This window comes from Amblyomma maculatum, chromosome 7, assembly GCF_055883805.1.
Source record: "Amblyomma maculatum isolate TAMU_Amacu chromosome 7, ASM5588380v1, whole genome shotgun sequence".
In the NCBI taxonomy this organism is placed as follows: Eukaryota; Metazoa; Arthropoda; class Arachnida; order Ixodida; family Ixodidae; genus Amblyomma; species Amblyomma maculatum.
In genome coordinates, this window is record NC_139350.1 from 35,124,496 (window position 1) to 35,150,963 (window position 26,468).

A 26,468-nucleotide genomic window follows, 5' to 3' on the forward strand; every position below is an offset into this window, starting at 1 on the left:
TTGTGCTGTAAGGCAAAAAAAAAAAAAAGAAAACGCCATTAGCAAGTATTATTCCACTATTCCCCTTTCACCTGCTCATTATAGCTCTCTGCTGTAATTTGCCGTTATCGTTTCTCTCTGCAGGTAATTCATCTCACTATCCTTTCTGTCCCTTTTTCACTAAAACATTAATTATCATTTGCTGCGCCTGGATACATCTTCTCCTGTCGCTTCTTTTTAACGAGCTACTATTGCTATTACGGGGAAACATTATACAGATGATACTTGTCAGTACTAGGTGCTCCCCTCAGAGGTGGTCCTCCCCACGGTTGCTAACTTCTGTCACTCGAGAAGTATGGCACTTCCGTACGTTCGTGTACGCATGCAGGAACATAAACCCGGAAGGCAATTATGGTTTGCTTTCCTACCAACAGTGCAGCGAATCAAATATTTCGTTAACAATATCACGAGAATTGTTCGTGAAACTAGAGATGGGCAAGACGGCTCACTGGCTCACTTACGTCTGTAGAGGTGAGTGGGTCGCTCAGGAGGGGCCGGATCTTTTATATACACACACACACACACACACACACACACACACACACACACACACACACACACATATATATATATATATATATATATATATATATATATATATATATATATATATATATATATATATATATATATATATATATATATATCGACGTCCATCCTTCCACGTTATCTTGTCATCCAAGCGCCACCCCACTCCAGACAAGTGCCCCGGAAAGCCAGGCGTTGGGGATTATATGGGAGCACATCCCTGCCCCTGACGTCCGTTTCGAGCTTTCCGATTTGTCGAAAATGGCTTCAGGCGCTCTCCGTGTTGGAACCCGCGGATCACACACTATAGCTCTAGCTTACCCTGACGTCAGTTTCGAGTTTTCCGATTTGCCGAAAAATGGCATCGGGTGCTCTCCCTGCAGCAACCAGTGAATTGCACATCATAGATTACATTCGTCCCGACAAAAATTATTAGACGACAAACACTGACTCGCATTTTCTCTCTCTCTCTCTCTTTCTATCTTCTTTTTTTAACGTGCTTCGGCACGCTGGCTTCTCGGCGCCTTGCCTTGTTTGCGCGCCGTCAGTAAGGAGGCATTCGATGGCAGAACCGATGCGATGCTTCTTTGTGTTTGCCGCAAACGGCAGTTGTGTGACACGCGCGACAGGCACATGGTCATTGTTTCCCTCTCCTTACCTCTCACTGACTCATTTCCTTCCTCTTCCGATCAGATGTGTAATAGTTGTAGTCAGTGCTCTCTGTGTCCCCTTCTATCTTCATCCTACGCGCTATTTCATCAAAAGAGTAAGCTGCACGTTCTATTGTCTTCTGAGACACGAAAGACTTCGTCGTCAAATGCTGTTGTTGCACCAGCTAACAATGCACGGCCAATGAGTGTCGTGAGAAATCGTTCGAACAGCAGCATGGAAATGAACGGCGCCAATATTTGCCAATTAAGGCGTTTTTACTCCCCCCTTCAGTGGTATCGGGTGTCACACTATATTACGCATACAGAGCCAAAGGGATTCCCGCGGACCACTTTACACAGCGGCTAGTACGAGTACCGGTCCCCACTCGTTGGTATGGAACAAAACCACAAAACTGCAAGACAAAAAAGAGAAGTGCAGGCACCAGCAGTAGTGCGGCCGCGGTACCCGCGGGTAGATCCGAGGGCAATGGATTGGTTGTGACACTGACATGGAAGGGCGGAATATTTGCTTTTTCGCTTTGCGTTTTGAAAAATCTCACCCGGCTCTCACAGAAAAGGCTCGCTGAACGAGAGAGAACCAGCTTAAAAAAACAATACCGCCGTTCCAGCCATCTAGCAGATTTCCATCCATAGAAGAAAAGCAAAAGAACCACCTCCCTCTCATCTAAAAAAAAAAAAAAACGGCGCACTCCGCTCAAAAGACACCCGAGGGCCAGGACAATATTGCGAATTTTGCGAGAAAGGACATGATGGCGCTTTCTCGCATCGCTAATGGATGGCGCGGTAGTCGCACCCACCTTAAAACCCGTCTGTGACGGAAAGGTTCATTGAATAACGGCTCCGACCGCTCCGATGGCTCTGACCGCTCCGGCCGCTCCAGCTCCGACCGCTGTGGATCCGACGGCTCCGGATCCGGCTTTGCGGAGCCAAATGGCTTACCCGCTTTTTGAAAGGAGCGGCTCCGAAGATCCGGCTCGCTCCAGAGTGACCTCTCCCTACGTGAAACCTATTCCGATCACATTACTCGACCATTCGTCGCGCATTCTTTCACTGGCGGTGCGAACGATTGGAACCATATAGTTTTCTGCGTCGGCACCACCGGTCGAAGTGGAGACACATGGACCATTTTGACATACAGATGAAGCCTAGCACTGCCGAAATATTGCAACGTACTAGTTTTGGGGGGCTGTGAGTTAAGTATACTGATGGCGAGAGAAGTTATTCTTTTTTTCTGCAGATATTTAAGAAGACAAATGGCGTTCATATATGTCATTGATTCGAGCAGCATGTGTCATTTCGGCATTTCCAGCCTAAATAACGAGCGATACACTCAAGAGGAGCCCACCTTGAGAGCACGGCCTAGGCGAGCAGCGGCGGGTCTCGTGGTCACTGCCGAGGCAGCCACGTCCTCCGGCTGAAGGAGGCGGGTTATCGCAGGTGCGGAACCGACGGCGGAGGCGCCTCCTACCGCACGTAGCCGAGCACTCGCCCCATGGGCCCCACTCGGACCATCCACCGTGCACTGCACCGGGGCATGAAGGGCAGAAGTGAGACGCTTAACTGCTAGTTATAAAGATATTTCAATACACTTGGGGTACCGTCGAACAACGTTCATCGGGCGAAAGATCCCCAAAAAAGTACAGAACAAACTGTAGACCAGAAAAAAAATAATGAAAATTTCATCTATAAAGTAGCGGGATATAATCGTGCATCATTGATGAGAAAAGACCAAATTTTAATTTATGCCTTTCAATGATTTTATGCTTGTTTCAGCACAGCGTTCTTACGCATATTCTACAAAGAACATTTTAGTTAGATGATAGAGCTGTAATATCAGATCGGAATCTATATTGGTTCCATGATCATATGATAAGAGAGATGCGTTACAATCGTCGCATTAAATGAGCAGGATGTGGTATACTGAGGATCCATAGTGCTGTAGGGACCTAGATAGGGTTTTGCTTTCTCCTCCGTGCTCACAATACGCATATCAGCAGTCACTAATTTCTGTGCCAAAACGTTTCGTTCCTAAAAGTTTAGCGCTCACTGCGATAGCTTCTCATGAAGTAAGCTGCAGAATGCTTGTTGCTGCCATGCACCAATCGCTATATGTAGGCAAAAACGTGCAACCGCTACCGGAATAGCTGTCGACTCGAACCCAAAAAGAAATCAATACATTATTTTTCTTGTTGAAGTTGCCTGCAAATGGCTATGCGCAGAGCTATAGTATATATTTAGTGCAAATAGGCAGAAATATTATGCTTGTTTATTTTCGCAGAGTTAAGACATTGAGTGTACGAGCCATTTCCGAAGGAGTGCAATGACTAACCGGGGCATGCCTCCGGATGGCAGAAGTCTTCTTGATCGAGTTCCCCCTGGCAGTCCCTGCCTCCCGACGCCGGAGGTGGTGAGTCGCATGCTCGGTGCCGGGTCTTCGTTCCTCCGCCACAGGACGCAGAGCATGAGGACCATTCGGACCACGGACCCCACCCGCCGTGCACTGCACAAAGGTACGAAGCGGTAGTCGAGAGGCCTGGAGACTTTTGTAGTCAATACCGACTACAGAAACAATGCAACCTACAACCGCGCGAATGGACAACAGACAAGGAAGGAAGCAATAGAACGGAGCGCGGATCCATGCTCTGTTACGTTGCTTTCTTCCTTACTCATTGTCATTCACGTGGTTGTAAGATGCATTCAAATACAATCACCAACCTTTCTCTGACGCTATGTTTCGTTGCTTTCTTCCGTGTGCATTGTCATTCACGTGGTTGTAAGATGCATTGAAATACAATCACCAACCTTTCTCTGACGCTCTGTTTCGTTGCTTTCTTCCTTGTACATTGCCATTCACGTGGTTGTAAGATGCATTAAAATACAATCACCAACCTTTCTCTGATATATTTACAGAACGAAAGCGGCGGTAGCAGTTACATGCGCGTCCTTTCTGCATTTTTTGCTAACCGCAACGACAGTAGTGATGATAAGGATTCTTGATAGCCAGTTTTTACTATCTGAACAAAATATAGGGCGGACGAACCTGATAACGATGACTTTTATTATCATTCGATTCAATTCGATAGCACGAAACTGCAAATCACAAACACCAATTCTGCAAAGTTTGCAGAGTGCTTACACGTGTAACAAGTTCTTTTCGAAAGTATTTAAGCGTTTGCTGAAGCAGTAAACTTCTGCCAATGTCATAGATGCACGACATCAGAACCACCTGACGGCACTTGTTTCTCCTGGTGCCGACGTCTAAATGAACGCTTGGAGTCAGTCGAAGCAGCGTGCTGCCTGGGTGAAAATCACTTTGGGTCTAGCACTTTTCTTGATACACTTCACCTTCATGTGAGTGTATATTAATCACGACATGCGCGTACTCTGTACAATTGAACTGACGCCGTCAATGGCATAAAAATGAGGCACAGCGAAGAGGAAAACCAAAAGAGGGTACTTCCGCTATGTGCACAAAGAGGCCGCTTGAATAAGTTATCCAAGGGGAAAACCTAGGTGCAGGCCTCCTGAAAATAGAGTAGAAGGACGCATTCTTCTTCCACTTTGACTAAGCTTCACTGATGAATTGCAACTAGTGTAAACAGATGTGTGCAATTCCTGGTGCCTCTACATCATTGTGACGTCAAGACTATACGACTGAGGCTTAACGTTCATTCCTTCAAGAAGGGCCAAGATTCCCATTTCGGGGAATACTAAGATCAGAACGCAGAACACATGCAGCAAGATTTTGGCGTCATGGCAGCCATTTACTTTTTTTCGCGCTCGCAAAACCACTAACATGTTCGCAAGATAAATGAGTATCTGTCATTAGAGAATTAAAGGATGCCGCTTTCGTGTTCACGCCACCGTTTACCATGTGTCCGGACTTTGAACTTTCTGTTTAGAGCTAGAAAATATCAGAATACGTTTCAGCGTATTTATCTCTTGCATATAAGGTACCGTAATCGTAAATCTTTACCCTAAACCACAAATTTTCTCGGCCAATTTTTCCGAAAACTGCGTCTAGTGACCAGTTATGTTTGGAGGTATAAGCGACAGTACACGAAATGAAAGCGAATGGAGCCATTTAGAGCGAGATTTCGGCCCTACGAATGCGGCGGAGATTCTGTGCTTGGCCCGAAGTGGGCGAGCAGCGCGTCGCCACGTTGGCCTGCTAATTTTCCGCAGCCCATAAAGTGATCGCGCACGTTAATGGTCTTGCATGCGCAGATGTCGTCAACCTATCCTGGTGAAAGGTAACGTGAACAAGATAGCGCTACATCTCCCACTGGTGCAAACTTACCGGGGCAAGCGGTATCGAAGCAGGTAACCACGTCACGCGTTCTTCCAGCACAGGCTGACGACAGCGAAGAAGTATCGGATGCCAAAGGCTCACCGGAGACCACGAAGACACAAAGCCTCTCCTTCAAACCCGGACCGCAGGAGGTACTGCACGGTCCCCAGGGTCCCCAGGCGAGTTGTTCCTCATCGGCTGCTGCAGTGAGGGGGCGCACTGAAGACCCATGGCTAGTGTGTTTCAGAACTTCTTCGCACGAATTTGCTAGGGTCATACATTGAAGCGCTTCAACCGGTCCTCTGCCGCTTGGCCGGTAACGTAGCAGTAGTGAACGACGCCTGATTGGACGCGGCAGAAACACGCTCATAATGCAATAATACCACATACATAATGACAAAGTATCTAGTGGGTTCTAGCTGGCCGCTCATTTCCTTGATCCAACACCGTACGTTTAGTCGGAAAGCAAGTGCTCATCATTACAAGAAATGTCTATAGTTTGCTTTGCATGAATGAAAGCAATCATGTTCATAGGGACTGAGGCTGCACACGTTTGTATCTTCTTTGCCAAAAACTTTCGAGACGTTTATGCTGCACCCAAGAGGTGACACGATAGCAATATTTGTGTTTTTAATTTCCCATTTCGTTTTTAATTTGTTCAATATTTCTTGTTCGTGTTTTATTGATTTTCATTGTATGCGCCGCAACGCGTCGTGCCTCTTAACACACCTGCTACCAACGGCCCTTCCCAGCCTATATGCGTTCGTTGTCTGACTTGCATGGAGAAGGTTCGGGTTTCAACCACTATGGTTACAAATTTATGTTATTGAATTATACCAAGTTTTCAAACAACCTCATCACAGGAACCTACTCGCAAATTTTGGCTATTTTAGTTTGATTATTGACTCAAACATTTTCGAGACGTTTTCAGGCTGTTGTCGCAATGCCAAGTTATGGCAACGGCTTTTCGGCACAACGAACGCAATACGATATCAAATAAAATAACCGGACTGGACGGCTTGATTAGCATCAGCGTACTGGAAACATTAAGGCACGCAGAAATGCCATAAATACCTTAAAAGCTATAGACAAGGGTTCGGCAAGTTGGCGCTTGAGGCGCTTACGTTCTCTGCTACATGACTAAGAAGCAAACCATAAAACCTGATTACTTTTGTCAAAGGCTGTGCGTGTAATCTCTACTTTCGCGTGCCGCTGTAAACCAAAGTTTCCAAACCACATAATGAAATTCATAGGTGGACAGAAATCATTGAGAATGTGGAAAGTTTTCGCGTGGAACCAGAGTGTCAACAGCCATAAGCGCTGTCATATTGCAAGACCCGTGGTTCACGATAAGTAGTGCTGTGGCCACGCCCCCCCCCCCCCCCCCTTCAACGTTACGCAAAAAAATGACAGCTGATTTAGGGCGGTTAGGCGAAAAAAAATTTCGCATCTACCCGATATTGTACAACAATCAACCATATTATGTGAAAGATCAGCATAGTTAAAGGGCCCCGATTTAACCGAGAAGTGGGTGAACACGGGCAGGTTGGTACATGTTGAAGAAAAGAAACAACGAGACGGGACAAGTGAGCTGACACACATTCGCGCAAGTGTTTGTCTGCTCGCTTATCCAGTCTCTAGCGCTGTTTCTTTACTTAACCAAACAGTACGGACATGGCCTTTAGGAGCAGGGCACCTACTCGGGATCCAGGTGTCATGGTGTCATTTGATAAGTGCTGCCCAAGCTGGAAGCTCTTGCCAACTATGACATGTGAATTCCTGCTACAGAAACCACCGAGCAACCAGTGCCTGGCCATGTCACCTGCCAAATATCACCTCCAAGAGCCATAGTTGCGAGGACCAAACAAACGAGCATTGATGAAATGCAGCAGTGGAGGTCTTAGCGCTAGCGCATTAAAGAGAAAGTTAGGAGCAACAGGAAACAGTAACAAGAAGCCTGTCAGCGGTCACCCTCAGCGGCGTGAACAATGGGATCGGGCGACTACAGGGAGACGAACCCTGGCAACTGCCATCCTCGCAGGGTTGGTGCTCGACTGCTTCGCCGACGCAGTCGTCTCCGCTGTTGCCAGGCGGCGGCGAATCGCAGCGCCGCGTACGGTTTCGCACGCCGCCGCAACCACACTCCGTCCATTCCGACCAAGCTGACCAGCCGCCGTCCACTGCGTAAGCACGGTGCGGGAAATGGAAGAAAAGGATTTGAAGCCCTTTGTATTGGTGCGCCAATGCTAATTGCGCATAGCAAATTGAATACGCTCAAAAATATTCCGAGAGCCCTGCAGAATAAATGTTAGAGAAATGCGCAAGGCTGAGCTTTGCTACGCTGTCCGCGTGATGTGTCGGCGAGATTCCGCGAGTGACATATACTGCGCCTTTCCTTTCTTTAAACCAATTGTAGTACTCCGGTGAAATTTGACGTGTACAACGGAACACTGGTTGCGTTCGAAAAGGGGCGCACGATCTAGCGTGTGTAACAGCAACGCGGCTTTTGCATTTCTCCACTGCAGAATCTGTAGTGCTGTCGAAACACGTCCACATGCAATAACATCATATCCTGACGTCGGCATAACTATGTCACTATTCTGAAGTCCTCATAGGTCACTTGATTGGAGGTGAGACACCACGTGACCGGAAGTGAAGTATGATGTGACAACTTTGGACGCCGCCGGTAATCCGGTTGGCTATTTCGATGTCCATTGACGTAATTGGCTCTAATTACCTAATTGACCCACATGCAACAAAATTTTCGCCAGTGAGAGTTTTCATCCTATATCTAATGCAACCATTCTTTTTATAACTCATCGCGTTCGAACGTAATCGTGTGGACAGATGACTCGAACCTGCCGACATAGCCACTTAATGCCTATGAATTAATAATGTGTCCACAAGCAAATACGAATTCAATAGGAAAAGAACTCCCCCGAATGAAATGAATATCTGCAAGTGATATTCAAATTGTAAGTGCACCCCCCAAATTTGACACCCGCCATGTTGACAAGCACTATATAACAAAGCGCAGCGGCGAAGTGTGCAAGATTAGACAAGCAGGTTCAATGACCAGTCCGGCGCATACAGCTGTCCTCTGCTATGTAAATTGCTCCGGAAACATAGCCCCATAGGTATATGATTCGCGCAGCACTTTCCTGGGGTGAAAAAAGGTATCTGTCACTAGAACTCCCGATTAGTAGACACTTTCAAATAATACCGCAGACGGCCTTCTAATGTCTTACCGTGATTAAATTTATTGCTTTTCTAGAAAGCAAAAAGAAAAGTATAAAGACAGAAAAAAACTTTGTTTGCTCGCATTGATAAGAAACCAGATGAAGGAGTTATACATTGTGAAGCGAGAGAGCAATGACTCCTAATCATATTATTTCGCTTATTCCGTCACACCTTCGTCTCCTACATGAAAGAAGGTAATACAATGTTGCCTTTTCTAATCTTTTTTCAGTGGCATATGGCAAACATAAAAAAAAAAACGCGATAATGCACAAGAACATCATCAAGTATTGGCTTTTCATTGTGAGCATATTAACACAATTCAACCCCATTTTTAAATTATATTCTTTCAGCTATTTCAGTTAATTAACTGAACAATTACGCACTCTACATTTTCTTCATTAGCAACATCAAGCATTGGCTTTTCATTGTAATCATTTCGATACCTTTGAGCCCTCTTCTCTAATGCCTCATTTTTCAATTACCCACCAGGGTGGCGCAGTGGTTACGGTGCTCGACTACTGTGCCCAAGGATGCGGGTTCGAATCCAGGCCTCTGCGGTCGCTTTTCGATGGAGGCGGAAAGCAAGGCGCCCGTGTGTTATACCATGTCAGTGCACGTTAAAGAACCCCAGGTGGTCTCAATTTCCGGAGTCCTCCATTACGGCGTCTCTCACAGCCTGAGTCGCTTTGGGACATTCAACTCATAAAACCAATCATTAAATCAATAATTGATAAATTACGCACATTTTTTTTAAACTATACATCAACAAGCATTTGGTTTTAATTCTAAGAATTCTGATAGCTTTGAAGCACTATTTCTCATTATTTCAATACTTTCAATTATTTGAACAGTAATACACTTCAAAATTTTTTAGTTAGCATCATCAAAGAATGGATTTTCATTCTGAGTATTTTTACACCTTTGAACCCCCTTTGAATTTTTTTATTTTTATTTGTTTTGTTTTTGCATCAAAACATCAATTAATTACAATGATTTCATTAACTCACTACTTATCACAGCAATTAATCAGCAGAGCCACAAATTACCATGATACTATTTTTTTATGAAGCCCACAATTATTTCTGACACGTGGTGCCGACAACTACAGCACGTTATCGACGGTCTTTAGGCTGAACGGGCTGTAAAAACTATCGCTTAAAATCGGGTGGGGTTAGGTGCGCTTTCCGTAAGAGGTTTGCAGAGGAGAGCTCCACCGGACTGTTCACTGTCCGCTTGCTCGTATTCTCGCTGATTGCGCCGCTGTGCTCTGTCAAAAGGTGGTTATCGACTCGATGGTCGACGCCCGCGCGTTCAGGTTAAGAAAGTAGGAGGGTGTACATACTATCGAGGAAAAGTCTGCAGAATGAGCAAAACAAAAGAAGAGCAACGAAGATTACAAATTCGAAAATTCTAAAGTTGAGCGAGGCGTTTTCCGACGCGTAAAACTTGGAGTCATCTTCGTCGGCGACATACAGTTCCTCAAACCCAAAATCCGCAATGATAGGTAAATATTTTAGCACCCCCTTTTTAACTGAGTGGTGAGAAATGTCACCTAGCTCCGAATACGCGGAGTGCCTAATATTTGTTATGTGTATCGATTATTTCCTCTGCTAAGGTCAATACTACTCCCTTGACCTTTTAAACCAATCCTCAAGTTGCCTTTTGCTTCCACTGTTTCATAATTTAACCTGCCATCGATGATCCGAAACCCCAGTGCTTCTCGAATACCTGCGTCAAGGTCATGTACTGGTGGTTGAAGTGCCTTAGATTATATAATATTATGTTCAATCGTTTGCCTACTTTTCATGCAGCAGCAAATGCCATATGTGCTGGCAAATTTTTGCCGGCAGCATTTCGTCTTCAATATCCCAGCCCTAGCCTCAAAACGTAAAGCACTATCTTTGAAATTGTCAAAACTGTTTCCTGGCGGCCAATCACAGAAAGTTTACGAGCACGAATTATAGCGCGATTACCCCAGCTTCTGGTAGAGCAGCGACGGCTAGCGGCAATGTCGAATAATTTTCATAAAGCAACGACAGCTCAATTTAACGTGTTTTTTCTCTATGGATCTGTAACGCGATGTATTAGCGCTGCGTTTTAAACTAAAAACGGTCCAGCTTGAGCCCACTTGCCTTAGATTGTTATTCTTCATGTTTGTGCTATTCTACAGGATACTAATTATACGAGGGGGGGGGGGGGGCGCTTAAACTTCGATTTAAAGTGCAAGACACGATGCCATAAAGGGTCCCTACGCTGCCGATCCCCAAGCTGCCCGAAACGTCAATGTTCCTTATGACCATGAAAGGTTGCTCAAGGCCGATCAGAATCTAGTGCCCCAGGTTGGCATACGCTACTAACAATAGGATGACCATCCAGGGCTCTATATTCTTGTATACTTAGGGCGAAATTTTATGTCCCTGCCAAAACAAGACGCGAAGGAGTAGAACTGTTAAAGTGGGACCTGCGGTGTCTTTTGTCGCAGGGCCACTTATTGGGTAGTCGCGAAATCGCTCGCAATGATTACTTAATCCGCAAGGTGTAAGGCGTCAAAGGGCAGTCGAAAAAACACGTGGTTCGAAACGGCTGGAGTTCAAATCTGGTTGGGAGCATGCAGTAGTACTGCCTTTTGCGCCGTCTAGGGCGCAGTGCTGCTTGGTTACACTCGTCGCCACGGAGCGAGGGAGGGGCGTGGGGATACCGAAGCAATAAAAAACCAGCTTCGGCGATTCGAAACGGCGCAGAAAGCTGCCTTGGTTCAGTGCTCGTTTCTATCTTGACCGCAATGAAAGGGACAAGCGTTCGACCATGCTTCTGTTCTTGCTGTTTTGTTGACGTTATTTCCTTTTTGCAATAGCGCATGCTGTAGGAAAGAAGGAGGGAATAGTTATCTGGGACTAAATTTGGCGGGAAGACAAAGAATGTATGCGTCTAGTCTGGAAAGAAATTGTTGATGTGTCTACTAGTTACAATTAGTTTTTGTATGGATGAAAACAAGAACGCAATTAAGAGCAACTGCATTACTGCACAAGTAATTGTAATGTGTTGCCATTAGGTTTTGAAGCTGTAAGTAATAGCGCCATTTAATTACAGTTTTTGAGGTTTTCAGCAAATCAATTAGTAATGTAATTTATATGCTTTTCAAAAATAATTTTGCCCTATATGCTTAGCTCTGAACTGAGGACACAGACAATATTAAGCTTGCTAGTCACGACCATTACCTCTGCCAGCATCGTCAAAAGCCAGCAATTAATAACAAAGCTCAAGTCTTCGGCTACACTCAGTGTGTCTTGGAGAGGTAATCCCAGGCGATAGGCGCACTGTTGGTACGCTCCGCATTTAAGGGTATGACATGACGACGTTCATAGCTCCTGTCTGTCGGCTGCCCTTGTAGATCCTGTTCCGCGTATATGCATGTTGCTATCCTTTCAAACAGTAATATCTTATTTTTGTGCCTCCTATCTCACAAATGTTTATTAGCATACAAAAGTGGTCAATGACCAACAGAGATAGATATAAATCCCCGCTTTAATAAAAATGTACGAACGTGCGTGCGTAGCATAGGAGTATCGTGTCTAATTCCAGCTTCATTGGTCCCAGAGGATGCAATTTTCACACACTTCCATTTCCAAGTGGAAGCGCGATTCGCCGGCGCTTGCGAACTCGACCATGTCATATGGCCTTATGATGTAACCAAATCCGGCAACCAATCACTATTAGGCTATGACACTTGAAAACTAGCACTCGACAGACACAACCCGCAAGACCAGCGACAGTTGTTCTGGCGGGCCTGCAGGATTGAGGCGGCACATGGAGCCCTGGACTGAGGGCTCCACTCAGGAAGAAAAGGAAGTTTACATAATAAATGTTGTTCCTCCTCCTCCTCGACAGAGTCACGCTCATGATTTCTGCTCACTACGCCTACGATGTTCATGCTTCATTTTCTAGAGAACGGGGCCTGTAGCACTATCGCCTTATCGCATCTGTCTGCGTCCCCTCGCGGTGGTGGAGTGAATAGGATGCTCCAATTTGTCCAAGGAGCGGGATTGAATCCTAGCCGCGACGGTCGCTTTTAGGTGGAGGAAGAAAGTAATGTTACCGTGTCCTGTGCGATGTCAGTGCACAGCAAATAACCCCAGGTGGTCGGATCTTCTGGAGCCCTACACTATATGGCGTCTCTCATAGCCTGAGCCGCTTTGGGACATTAAACCCCATAAACCAGACCAAAAATTTGTCTTCGAGGCCGTTATAAACCGCAGCATTTTCTGTGCTATAAAAGGACGCGAAAACAAACATGCAACTAAATGCCTCACATCGACATGGGGAAAAATGTTTGCCAAGGACGACGCAGGTGAATTGTGCCAGCAAGTGACTGTACGCAAGTTTATGTGCTATGTACTATGGTTACAAAATAATACGAATGCATGTTGTGCGAACATAATTTATTTTGGGGTTGCCTAAAGGTGTAGCGGCTTAGCACTTTCACCCAGCTTTTACCAGCGTATCGATTACAAAAGTCCCGCCTTGCATTCACACACTTCAGGCGATTGTCCTAAGTGATTACGCTAAAATAAATTCTTTTCTGCACATCCACCTCCCGTAAACTTTTGCTGTAGATAATGGGACACGCTGTCAGATGTGTGACCTGGGTTCTGCTGGGTCATCTAGCTAGGTCGAGGTCCCCGGAGCCTGTCGTTCAAGTTTGTTGTTTCGATGTGACGAGAAGTGACTAGAAAGGAACTAAGGGTCTGTTAGGACTATAAAACAAGTACTGGAGACCATACGTGTGAGAGGCAAGCAAACGAAGTGCTCCTAGCGCTCATGCAGGCCAGTCGCATAATAAAAAATTAAGAAAAATTACGACCGATTGTGGGGCGAAAGCGGCTGCGGAACCAGAGTACCCGGCTGCGAAGCCAACCGCCGGCAGCTGCATTTCGATGGAGGCGAAATGGAGACGCGTCCGTGTGCTATGCGATGTCAGTGCACGTTTAAGATTCCCAAGTGGCCTAAATTATTTCGCTGTAAGCAGTATACACTTTTATGTCCTGCGCATGCGATGCCGGCAAACGCTTTCCTGCTCAACTCGGTCAGCCCTCCACGGCAGCTCGCGCATGCGTAATGCGGAAACCAGCTTTCTCCTTCTCTCCTCGCAGGTGCGCGCATCTGCTGGGATGCCGCTACTCTCCTCCTCTCTCTAGCGAGCGCTGCTGCGGAACACTTGTGGAACGTCGCAGCTAGTGGCTATGATGACGGCGCATGTGCAGTAGTGGCTTATACTATGTACGGGCGACCTTGTCTTTACATGGCATAATGAAGCTTTTGGTTCAGAATTTGTGATCCCGAGTTCCGGCTGGGGTAACGCAGTTCAAAGTGCGGCCCTACCAATGGATACGCATGATGGCTCGGGGAGCCGCCAACATCAGTAGGCCTCACCGGAGCCCTTGCTCGCGGTGTGTCAGTGGCAAGGCCTACTTCTGTCGATATAGACGGCGACTCCGTGCTTCTGCGGGTAATGGAATTTTGTTACTAAGGAAACCACGCCCTGATCGGGTCAGTTGTCGGCCTAGGCCAACTAGCACAACGCTTATAGTAAGTTCAAGGCGCGAAAACACACACGGACACAAGAAAGGTAACGGGACCTTTCTTGTGTCCGTTTGTGTTTTCGTGCTTTGAATTTACGATAACTGTCACCAACTAGCCCAACAAAACGTTCTTTCTAGCAACAACGCTTCCAGTGAGGTCACGTTTGAACCGGAGCGCTTCGTGAGAACACTGATCGCCGCTGTGTTACTCAGTGCAGAGAAAAGCGGAGACTATTTCCTGAGCGGTGCGAACAGCCCCTTATGGTTACGCCTCTGTGGCAGCACCGCCGATGCTGCCGGTGCGAGTGCCTTTTCTCCAGCAAAAAAGAGAGTCGATGCATGCCCTGTGACCGCCGCCGTCATGACTCTCTGCTGCTAACGTGCGCGTCAGGGTATTTGAAAAGTCCGGCCAGGTTAAGGGTTCTTGCTCTGTATCTTGTTCCAGTGCACTCACTTTGTTATTTTCTGAAGCACGATAGAGCGCACTAAACGGTTATTCCGGTGCGGCAGTGGCTTGTAAAATATTTGTTTACCCTGTACCTTGACGCTGCGCCATTCACACTATTCGGCAGATTCCGCGTTCAAATGATACGTTGAAATGACTGAATAGTTGTCAATCATTATATTAAATTACAATATTTAATCACAGAGGCCGATATTCAAACCGCTTTAGTTAGATTTTAGATATAGAATCAGTGGTATATCCTTTAGTCTACTACTTAACACGGTCAAAACCAACCACGAATCCTGTGTGATACCTCTGGGAGTGCAGAGAAAAACACGTTTTGGCTCCCACAAACAACTTGGTATTTTACGAAAGCGTCCAAATCTCTACTGTCTATCCAAATTCAAGGAGTTTCAGACCTAATATAGGTGTGGGGGGAGTCTAGTTTGGCGGTGTGCCAATCGTTGTTCAAGGTAAACCAACTCAATTTTCGAATTATGCCGGGTTAATTTTGTAGGTGGGTCAAGTCAATCAAACAGTGTCTCACCTTTAACGGAATTTAAGTGAGAATTCCATAACGGTGTGCTTTGGATTTATTGCGCACGGATGAAAGTTGATGGAAACAACAAGAAATCCACCGAGTAAAGGAGACTGGCAGAATAACACGTGGAGTAGTAGGCTATGGCGATAGCTACGGTGTGCCGCAGTCGCTTCCCAATTTTCGGATTCGAACCTGCTCCACTCTGACAGATTTTCCCCTGCACTCACCAGAAGCTTCATTCCGTCCCCTCTTTCACTGTGATCAAGAAAGCGGTTGGGGCCCCGAGACGTCTTGCCTTAAAGTATTCGTCATTATTTGCCTAATGAATGTTTTCTTCAACCCCAATGCTTCCTCTTAACAAGAAAGGCTTCTGCCGAATCCTTGACAACGTTACGAGAAGCTTCAGGCAAAGTTCATAGTTGGATTTCATCATGTTAATGTAATGTTTTCGTGCCGAAGGCGTTATAGCCCAGAAATGTCTCATCAAGAGCGAGTACGGAACCTCGTAGGTATCGGCATTGCCGATTACCCAGAATGGTAAACCACAGCACATTATCGAGCGATGCATTGCACGTCGTCGATCTTCATCAACGTCCACATGTGCGCAAATCTCTCGCACGCTCTAATCGGTTCAAAAGCGTTTAAATCTTACGCGAGGCATATACAGCTCGTTCGCCCGAAAAGCAGTCGCCATCGCCATAAGCGAGATTGAGAAAAATGGTGCCGGAGAGAGTACGAACGCCATTTAGTACCAAACCTATGGCGAAGCCATACGAAGTGCAGCGTTAATAGCGGCGCTGTGCCATTTTCCTTCCCATTTAGCCTACATCTTCTAGTCAAGTTTAATGGTTGGTTGGTTTTTTTTAGGGGGGGGGGAGGTTTAACATCCCAAAGCAACTCATGCTATGAAAGACGCCGTAGTGGAGGGCTCCGGAAATTTCGGTCACCTGGGGTTCTTTCATGTGCACTGACATCGCACAGCACACGGACGCCTTGCTTTTCGCCTCGACCGAAAAGCGGCCGCCGAGGCCAGGATTCGATCCCGCATCCTTGGGTACAGTAGTCGAACGCAGTAGCCACTGCACCACCACGGCGGGGCTCTTGTCACGTTTGAGGCTATAGCCTTCAATAGAGGTTCAAAGTGACGACATATATTAGGGTGTATACGGGCGAAACAGGAAGATGCGTTAATGGCCCAGCTCGGTAACACAAAATCCTCTGACAAATATGTTAGACAAAAAAAAAGCTCCCTCGTTACTGCAGAATGTGTGAAAACTATGTTCCTTGTTTTGGCAGAATTTCAGTAATCTGAGAAGGAAAGAGCAGGCAGGAAAGGGAGCTTGTGGAGGCCTGTCCCATTAGGATGCAAGGCAGTGAGAAGTGCATCAGTAATCCGTGACTTCTCAAAAATTAAGATCTTACTTTTGCGCGAGTAGTTGTAAGGAACGCAAGTTATGTTTTGTGTGACGATGAATGCCACTATGCTTGCAGTACTGTAATGATTCGCCGCGTATGTCTTATTTGCGCGTCTGACACGCATCAGACATTCGATTTATTTTTTTTTTTAAACCGCAATTGTTAGTCCAGCACTGTCCCGGGTTCTCCTTTTTCTTGTATTCCCGTGTTTTTCGTCGGTCCAAGATGTAGATTGGCACTAATTTGGCTCAAATGGTTACCATGTTAATCACGTATGCGCCTTTGAAAAGTGTAGGTGACCACTGGGAAGATCGAAATACTGGGCCTTCCTTGCTCAAAAACCAACATAAAATGTACAGCTGTTTGCAGAATGGAAATGCGGTGTGAAGTGTGCTTCGCGTGCACTCTTAAGGCGAATTTGAGCGTTTACCTAATGTTTCTTATTGCGCGATTTGTCTTTTAAGTAGTTCGGAAGGACTTTTGGACTAGCTGGTGCATACTAATGTATGAACGAGTTGCGCACAGAAAGACACACAAAGGAAAAATAAACACAAGGTAGGCCAGGATCAAAACAAATGTGCGTAAATGGTAGTGTAGTGGAAACGTTTCTGTTAGATGTTTTACAAACCAATGTTTAATTGCTATATTGACACTTTGCGCACGAAGCCCCTAACTACAAAGTTTGTTCATTGGTATTTATCCAGTTGTCAATTTTGGGTACGAAAATATTACTTAAAGCCGGGCCGCGTGACACTGAACAGCAATCAGCTGGTGTCACTAGGCCACACTGAGATCTCAAAATTTTCATTGCTGTTAGCCGGAACACCGGCTACATCATCCCTTTTGAATCGAATCTGAATAGTCCGTCGAGTTCAAAAGGCCACAAAAAGGAAATACCTGCGGCGATGGTTCAGTGGTTTAGACGATCGGCTGCTGAACAGGAGCACTCGGTTTCAGTTAGGACCGCGTCAGCCGCGTTTCGATAGAGGCGAAACTCAAATGCGCCCGTGGGCTGTGCGATGTCAGTGCACGATGTCACCAGGTGGTTGATGTTTTTCCGTAGCTATCCACTACGACACCTCTTATTCGCTTTCTTCTTTCATTTCCGGCTTCCTCCTATCCCTTACGGGGGGGTTTAGGTGTCTATCTAGAAGAATCACAGATACGACCCCTTTCTTTTCATATAAACCAATTTACGCTACAAACAGAAATAGATGAGCTACGTGAGGATGGCGACAGTAAAAGCATGTGTCGCTGTCGATGGCGTCCTGAATCGCGCGGTGAGAGAAGATGGGCGCAACTATGCTCTCGAAGTGTGAGGTGGTCGGAAATGATGTGATAAAATTAAAGTCCAGAGGTGTTGCAATAACCTTAATAAAACTATTGAGCAGCGTAAGAACCATGCACGAAATATTTTACGAAGTAAAGATTTACTGGGTCTGGGACAATGAAAGCAGCAAAGAAGGAATATTCAGCGCACTTTCCCGCGTTAAGTGAACACACTTTGTGCTGTAGTGCAAACGAAGCAGGCATTGGATGCAGCGTAGAACGCCGTTTACACTTTATCTGCAATAACAAAGCATATTTGCTGGATGTTCGAGATGCTATGCATCCATATCGAAAAAAAAAAAAACAAAATTGAGAGAAAAAGAAATCGGTGGGCGAAAGCATTATACGGCACACGAGAGGAAAGTTTGTCCATAATCATGTCAGAGAAGTGGAGAAATTTGGGAGAGGCCTTCGCCCTGCAGTGGGTATAGTCAGGCTGATAATGATGTCATAGAAGTTATCCGCTCATGAAGCGGTGCCGGACGTTGTGTGACGTAACAGCGTCTGATATGTTCGGGAAGTGGGAGCGCCGTGAGCGAAGAACTTCTAAACTCGGCTGCTGGTAAAGACTATGATTTATTGCAACTTTTACAAGACAGGGGAAGTGAGAGGGAGAAAGCCAGCGAGCTTGTCGATTGCTTCTGGTGCTTTCGGTCGCGCACACAGTCCGAGGAAAAGTCGTCTTCCATGGGACCATATGGTTCGGGTTTCGTTCACCCGTGCCACGTGGTGGCCTACGCTTTGAGGTAGGGAGGACCTCTGCTGTTTTCGCCGAAGCGGCCTGCGCAGCCCGCAAGCACGAAGGAGGCACCGGAGCTAGAGCCACGGAGTAAGAAACCATTTAGGAGGTGAAACTCCCGTCAGCGCGAGCGAGCGCGGGCGACCAGATAAGGTCACAATTGTAGCGCCGACGGCACGGAGCATGACGCGGCCGTATGCAGTGGCGGTGGCATGCGGCGCGTCGTAGAAGCCGCAGCGACAAAAAAGAAACCTGGACTGGTTGCCTTGGCAACCAAAACGGCGGCTATGTTTTTTCACGCCGACAGGCGCCGCCTGCATGATAGTGGCGCGCCGCGGGCTTTTGGCCTTTTCTGGTCGCCGCAAACAGCGTAGTTTCCACTCCTAAATGTCTCTTGCTCCGTGGCTAGAGCGGCCGTGCGTCGGTTAGCTAGGAGGTAGGTCCGCTGCAGCCGCTGTGCGTGGATTAACGTAACAGTGTGAATGATTTTAGAGAAAGAGAAGATAGAGGGTTCTACTGCCAAAGTGTATTGGGCCTAATTCTACAGGGTTTTGAATATTTGGGGGCTGGCATTTAAAACATTCCTATGCAAAATCTACTACACCATTCGAGCTGAAATAACGTTCACAAAGTAGCAAAATATCGTCTACGTTATCTGATAAGTGATTCAACATCGGTACTTGCCTAGATTTTTTGAAATCGAGAAAAAACTGCTCTCGGCGGCGTGCGCAATTTTCGCAGACGAGAGTCGAAAAGCTATTTTAACATGGTGCGTCATCTGTCGGGCAGCGAGGCAAGCGCGCCAATGGCCGGGATGAAGCTTGTCTCGCTGCCCGACAGATGACGCACCGTGTTAAAATAGCTTTTCGACTCTCTTCTGCGAAAAGTGTGCACGCCGCCGAGAGCAGTTTTTTCTCGATTTCGAGAAATCTAGGCAAGTACCGATGTTGAATCACTTATCAGATAACGTAGACTATATTTTGCTACTTTGTGAACGTTATTTCAGCTTGAATGGGTTAGTAGATTTTGCATAGGAATTTTTTAAATCCCTGCCCCCAAATATTCAAGTCCCTGTAAATATGACCGAGGTTTGAACGCCTTGAAGCGTCTAGGGTTCAAGTATTGGAAAAAGTGGTAGATTCGAGTCCCAGAAAGGGTCGGTGTGTTCAAATCTTACACAGAAGGTCTTATGAAGAGTTTTTTAAAAATAATTCCTGAAATTCTTTTATTAATATTCCAGCATATGTGCAATTTGCTCCGTGGTTGTGGTTTGTATACGCGGGACTATACAAAACACAAAGCTAGGATGGAGCAGCAATCTGTCTCTCGTGCTGCACACTGCATCAGTATTGAAACCTTCTCTAATCCTTTAGCTTAAAATCAGAGAAAATCGCCACTCTTGGTGCTTTTTAGCTTCTTTTAGTGTGAACAAATACTTCTCTAGCTTGCAAACCCTGAAAAAAAGGGATGTGCTGAAGGGTCGACCTTTAACGTTCTTTCAGGGGTACTAAAAACTGCCATTCACGATCTTACTTGCGTTCGGGAGAAACTAATTTGCCCATTCCTAATATTAGGCTAGCTGTTATACCCATTGCTATTACCCACTTCCAAAATGAACTTCCCCCACCCCCAAAATTAGCTTTGCCAAAATCGAGAATTTAATCGACTCACGTCCAAAGCTATTCGGCCCACTCCCAAAATGGACTGCACTCCTCCTATTGCCTGCTCCTGAATCGACTGTCGAGTCGACCCACGCTCAAAACTAATTAGCTCATTCCCAAAATTTTCATGGCCCGCGCCCAAACTTTTCTAAGCCACTGAGCCGTGAGGTGCACGAAACTACGCAGAAAACATTGAAAACGCAACAGAATGACGGTACACTCCTGGAAGTAAGAGTCCTCGTGTGCAACGAATGAGCTTACGTCGGGTACGAGTCCCCGAGCCACGAGACGCACAACACTTTGGCGCAAAGTGTTTCCTACGCAACAGAACTACGACCTAACTGTAGAAGTTCGAGTCATCTTGTGGCAAGGAAAGTTGTGTTGGTTGCTTGTACGAGCAAGGAGGAGGTAAAATGTACCGATACGAAATATAAACTGCAGTGACAGTTTGAATGCTTCGAGCGCGTTAGGTTGCTAGCGGAGCGCAAAAGAGCCCTAGGGGCAACAAAATTTGAATACTTGCGGGTTGCCTCGGGCAGAAACGCGTCTACAGTTGCCTTTAAAGAAGGCACTTAATGGTAGTGCCATCATAGCGCAAGGTCTGCCTTATGCAGAAGCGGAACCCGCATTTCGAAATGCCCACTCGCTACAAATGGCGCGAGCATCCAATCATTACTCTAATTAGCTCCACACTGACACCGCACAAATGCAAGGCGCGCGGGACAATGAGGGGGTCGCTCCGCATGACGGCGTGCGCATGCGCGTCGCGATTTTATGCTTTCCGTCGGCTCGGCTAGGCGGCGCTGACCCGCCGCTTTTTCTTGTGCTGAACGCTGATTACTTCTGCCCGCATCTGTACATACCTTTGATAAGTGTAGGTTTCCACAGAAAAGTGTAATAGCACGGAAAGTTGAGCTAGTTGGTACATATTTTTAAGGAATAACAGCGTGGCGATTGGTGTCGCACATGCGTTATTGGTTGTGAAAAGAGTATATTTTGCGTGTTTCTTTCTAATAAACTGCAGTTGATAGTCAGCGCAGGTGTTGTCTTCTTCCTCGTCCTTCGTCTCCGCGCTGTTATTCCTTAAAAAAAGTGTAATAGATGATGCGCATTTGTTTACCCAAAAACCAACATAAGTAGAAAGTATAAATAGATTCACGGATTTAAAAGGTGGCACGTGTTAAATGCGCTTCGCGTGCACTCCTATAAGGCGAAGCTTGAGACTCACCTAAACTTTTTTTTTTCTGTCTCAGATTGTGAGTTTGGTTAGCTCATGAGGTTTTTCAGAATCTCTTGACGGCAAATAACGTCAAAATGGCCGCTGCCAGGTTAAAATGCCCCGACCGAAATCTCAAGGACCGTCTGTCTTTTCCGGAGACAAAGAAAGTGTCGAAATGTGGAGCGAAAATAGTGTGAGTGTTTTTGCTGCACTTCCTGTAGAAGGAGCGACGTTCAGCGCTCGCATTTTTACATGCGCGTCACACGAGCATGTAGCGCCTTGATTAGTGATGAAGCCGCCATTCAGCCGCTCGAAAGCCAGCAGAGAACACTCGCTTGCCGCAGAAGCACTCGGAAAACAGAACCTGTCTTCATGAAGCCGAGCGCCAGGGACGATGTTGTAAAGATGCCTGTGGAGCGGAGCGAATGAGTAGACGGTTCAGTGATGATGATGAGCGAACTGTAAATGACGGGAAGGCGGCGCAGCGGCTCCAGGACCCGCAAATGTCTGTCCACGAGGCCGGAACATTCAGATACAAGAGACAGGTGAACCGCGCCGGCGTCACTCGCATGTTCAGGCGTCAGGTCAACATTAACACGTCCAGCTTTGTGTGTTCAGTCAGCGGCACGCAAAAAATGGTCTCTTAGATGGAGAGCTATCTAAAAGCATAAGCGTGGCCCTCTCTTTAAAATCATACTTTGGCGAGAATAAATAATTAGCCAGAGGTGGGGTTCTTCTTTGATCATGATCTTGTAATTTTTAGAGTTTGCTTAGCAGTCAAGTCGACTTGTCAAAGTCATCGATGGCGTTCTGCTTTTCACCCGTGCGTGAGCTGGACTCACAGCCAAGACGCAATAGGACATGGGCGGAATGCAAAAACTAAGCTGCAATAGCGGTGCGTACATATGCCTTAACGAAGGCCTGCTTTGCTACAAAGCTGATATTTATGGTGTGAGTGGGCTAAAAATGCATATCAAGACACTTCTGACAACTCAGTTTCGCAAAGCAGTCAGGCTTGCTACCTGTCGCGATACAGATCCTCTTTAAGCCAATAATGAAAGAAATGAATAGTCTTCCACGGACGCCATGAACATTTATCGCCATCGAGTGCTTGTGCTTCTGAATTATCCTGCTCGTCTAGCACGGAAAAAAGACAACTACAAAACATTTTCGCGAGGCTGCCACACTGGCGACCTTCGAGAGATGTCATTTTCGCTAATATCCACGAAACCACTCGAATGGCCCGGGTTGTATTCCCAGTTTAGTTTCCTGTCCGGCTGTATAGTAGAGGGAGGGCTTCGAGGAGCAGGAGAGCGGAACGCATTGCGCGGTTCGGAGCGACGACAAGGGCGCTGCAGCGACTTGCTCACCTTTTACAATAAGGCTGACTTCAATGCTGGCTGTGCCAACCCCATTGCTGGCTTCACAGCGGTACACGCCTTCGTCCGAGATCTGAGCGCTGGTGATGATCAGCGTTCCATTGGCGCGCCAGCGCCTTCTAATTTGCACGGCATCGTGCCCCTCCACCACTCGACGCCAGACGTATGTGGGCGCCGGCTGACCGCGCGCGTCGCAGTCCAGGGTCACTGATTGGTTCTGTCTGACAGCGATGTCCTTCAGTGACGCGTCAAAGGAGGGCGGCGTGAGGACAGCGACGGTCACATTGACGTGTGCCATGCCGAACTTGTTGCTCGCCAGGCAGTGGTACTCGCCAGCATCGTCGACCTGTGGAAGCATAGAGCGTTATAAAGTATACTCGTTTGGTAACATCTGCCCATACCTGCTGTATACTGATCAAAATAAATGTGAGGCAATTCTAGAAAGTCTCTTCAAGTATTTTTAAACAATGCGAATGCAGCGATGAATAAAGAAAATTACGCCAAAATGTATTCACTGATGCTGCTTTGTTCGCGTTGAATAATTCTTCCCGCTGATCTGCCGTAAACACTGCGTTACGAAGTCAGTATTCGAAGCCTAAGGCAAGGACTGCGAATCTTGCATGCTTGATTTGTGATGGTGACAAAGGCAGGATGCTTGGACGACCAGTCTCGTTGCTCGAACGGGTACATGAGGCCACATAACACTTTTTTCAAATCGGAAGCCACGGTGGTTTTTCTTAAAGGAGTCACGACACCAATTTTGGAATATAAATAGCTTATTGCATCGTATTCCTGATGTACCGAGCAACTACACCTCAATTATTCAGCCCCATCTAAGCCGCATATATTTTTAAAATGAGTATTTTCGTTTCTTCGTGAACTGCTTGTTAATCTGGCCACCGGCGTAGCCGGTGACGAGATTAAGTGACGCCGCGTCATTTGCTGCATGTTCTGTGCACGAGCAGCGTCAACCGTAGTTACGCGAAGCCGATGTGGCGGACCAAACAGCACTAATGCCGCTAACCGCGGTTACCGTAAAACTCTGTTAGCGCTTTTAACATAGCCAATAGCGCGGCGCCTGTGGGCGGGATTCAGGAGCACGTCGGCGTCAGAGTACGAAAGCGGCATGAGCTGGCCGCTCGAATGACATACACACTATACACTAAAACACCTCTCAAAAGCAACACACGAAATGCGCATACAGTGCCGTCCGACGGCGCTTTTGTACAATTTTCGAGTACCACCCGACAGCGCAGTAGCGTAGTGTATAAGGTGCGGCGCGCTGCAAGGCACCTAATACTCCGATCGTTTACGCTGCTCGTTGCCAGGCTCAAGTCTGGCCCCAGCCGCATTATGAAATCTGAGGATGAGAACACCATTGCTTTGTAGTGAAGGAAATTATTATTTTGAGCGACGCCTTAGCAGCAGAGATAGCGTACAAGAACACGGGCACCGTATAAGCAAAAGGCTGTAAGAAAAATTGCCATGGTATGGCTCCACATTTCCCGAAAACATTATTTTTAAATTCTCTTTTCTGGAACATAAAATTATTACCAAACAATAAATTTTAGCATGATTTTCTGACACAGACTCAAGGTATCTGCCGTATCGCTGGCGCGGACGGCTTGCGGAAGGCTAGAAGGGCACATCCTGCGTCGCGGTGTTTAAGGCGGTAGGGGCAGTGTTGCCAAGGAGAATGGCGGCGGTCGCCCTGAAGGTGGATGTGTGGGAACGAACTGAATTGTGCTTCACCACAGTCTGTGTTCTGCTTTGAGAAAAATGCCGAGTACACGCATTGGGAGTCATGTTGGTCTTTGAGCAAGCGCGAACCCAGTACTGTATCGGCAGCTTATCGGCGCCGGCACAGCAGCAAACGATGCGGAGTCAGTCTGTGACCAATCGTCTGAACAAGGCAGTCGCTGTCGGTGGGAGGAGCTTCGTTGTCTCAACTTCATTTCCTTGATTTGAAATAAAGATTGCGTCTAGCGAGCTAGAATTTTGGAAATAAAATAATAAGCTCCATTAATATCTTCCATACTACAAGACTGCAATATATTGGATGGCCATGACATGACCCCTTTAAAATAAGCTTCAGAAATGTCATTTTATTCAAATTCTCTTTATTACGTGATAAATGCGGAACTATCGTGACGGTGCTGTGACAGAACGATGCCGTTTCATGTTGTTGCCTGTTGAAATCTTCCACACAGAGCGAATTACCTGATAGTAATTTACAACGCGTTGCTTGTCTTAGGGAAACATGTCGCTCACAATGAAAGTTTGTTGCACGGTTCCACGAAATCTTCAGGGTAGGAGCCACACTGTCCAGATTAGAAACACTATTGTAGCCCGCTTGCGTATCACTGCGATTTGCATGCTGTCTCCAGGTTGTCATCGTATAGGCGAGGTGAAGGACGTGTTTCACGAAAGCTGTTTCATTGGCCTACAGGAAAGGAAAGACGCAGTATATCTGGCACTTGCGGAATCCCGCTACTATCATCCTCACGGTAGACAAGGATAATTATGATGCGCGTTCCACGATCGTGGGTGTGGCGCGGTTGTTGAAGCGCCAAGCTGGAGATTTGGGGGATGAAGGTTCGATTCCCCGTGGAGACAGAATTTTTATCTTTCTGATGACGTCGTCAGGATGATTGACAAGTGGAACCCCGCGGAATCTCGCGAAGAAGTGGGACACTTGTCGCGGACGCATGCACGGACGGACAGGCTGGGGAGTCATGAGCCATTAAAGGCTTTCGCCTTAATAAGAAGTTTCTGGGCAGTCTCATCTGGAATGTGTTTCGTGGTCTTCGAACATCCCCTCAGCAGCTCTACCCATTCAAATCCCTCGCACTCTACCAAAGACGGGGTAAGGTCGAGGTAGCTGAAGATTTCTGAGCTAAGGTAGCAGGTTAATCGACCTCAACGGCAACGCTACATTTCAACGATGTTCTCGCTTCTCGCGGTGCACAAATGGACCTTCCGTTCTCCGTGGAGAAACTTGACGCTGCGCTGGCTTCTTGTAGACGGTCATCATCGCCGGGTCCCGACGGTGTGAGATACTCTGCGCTTGGAAATCGTGTACAAGAAGCTAGGCACTTTCTTTTAGAATTACAACAAGTCCTGGATTGAGGGTACAGTTCCAGACGAGTGGAAGTACAGTCGTTTAGTTCCCCTTTTGAAACCAGGCAAATCGCCTCTGGACTTGACATCATACCGTCCAATTGCACTGGCTAGCTGCGTCGGTAAAGTATTGGAAATAATGCTCTTTACACGTATTGAGTGCTACCTGGAGCGCTGCCGTATATATCCGGATATAATGTCTGTGTTTCAACGTCATACTGAGGATGGCTCAACATCTTCTCATTTCACTTCCCGTGGAGTCCCAAAGGGT

The 26,468-nt window shown here is 46.7% G+C and overlaps 1 protein-coding gene across 1 annotated transcript in view; it reads right to left on the bottom strand.

The window, feature by feature from the left end:
- The window catches only part of LOC146182965 (hemicentin-1-like), a 93,147-nt gene that overhangs the window by 27,848 nt on the left and 38,831 nt on the right, over positions 1-26,468 (bottom strand). The window contains exons 7-11 of the mRNA XM_084608310.1: positions 23,069-23,423; positions 7,548-7,709; positions 5,539-5,730; positions 3,568-3,738; positions 2,584-2,760 (exon numbers count right to left, since the gene is read on the bottom strand). Coding sequence (XP_084464436.1) covers positions 2,584-2,760; positions 3,568-3,738; positions 5,539-5,730; positions 7,548-7,709; positions 23,069-23,423 — 1,057 coding nt within the window. The remainder of the gene's footprint in view (positions 1-2,583; positions 2,761-3,567; positions 3,739-5,538; positions 5,731-7,547; positions 7,710-23,068; positions 23,424-26,468) is intronic.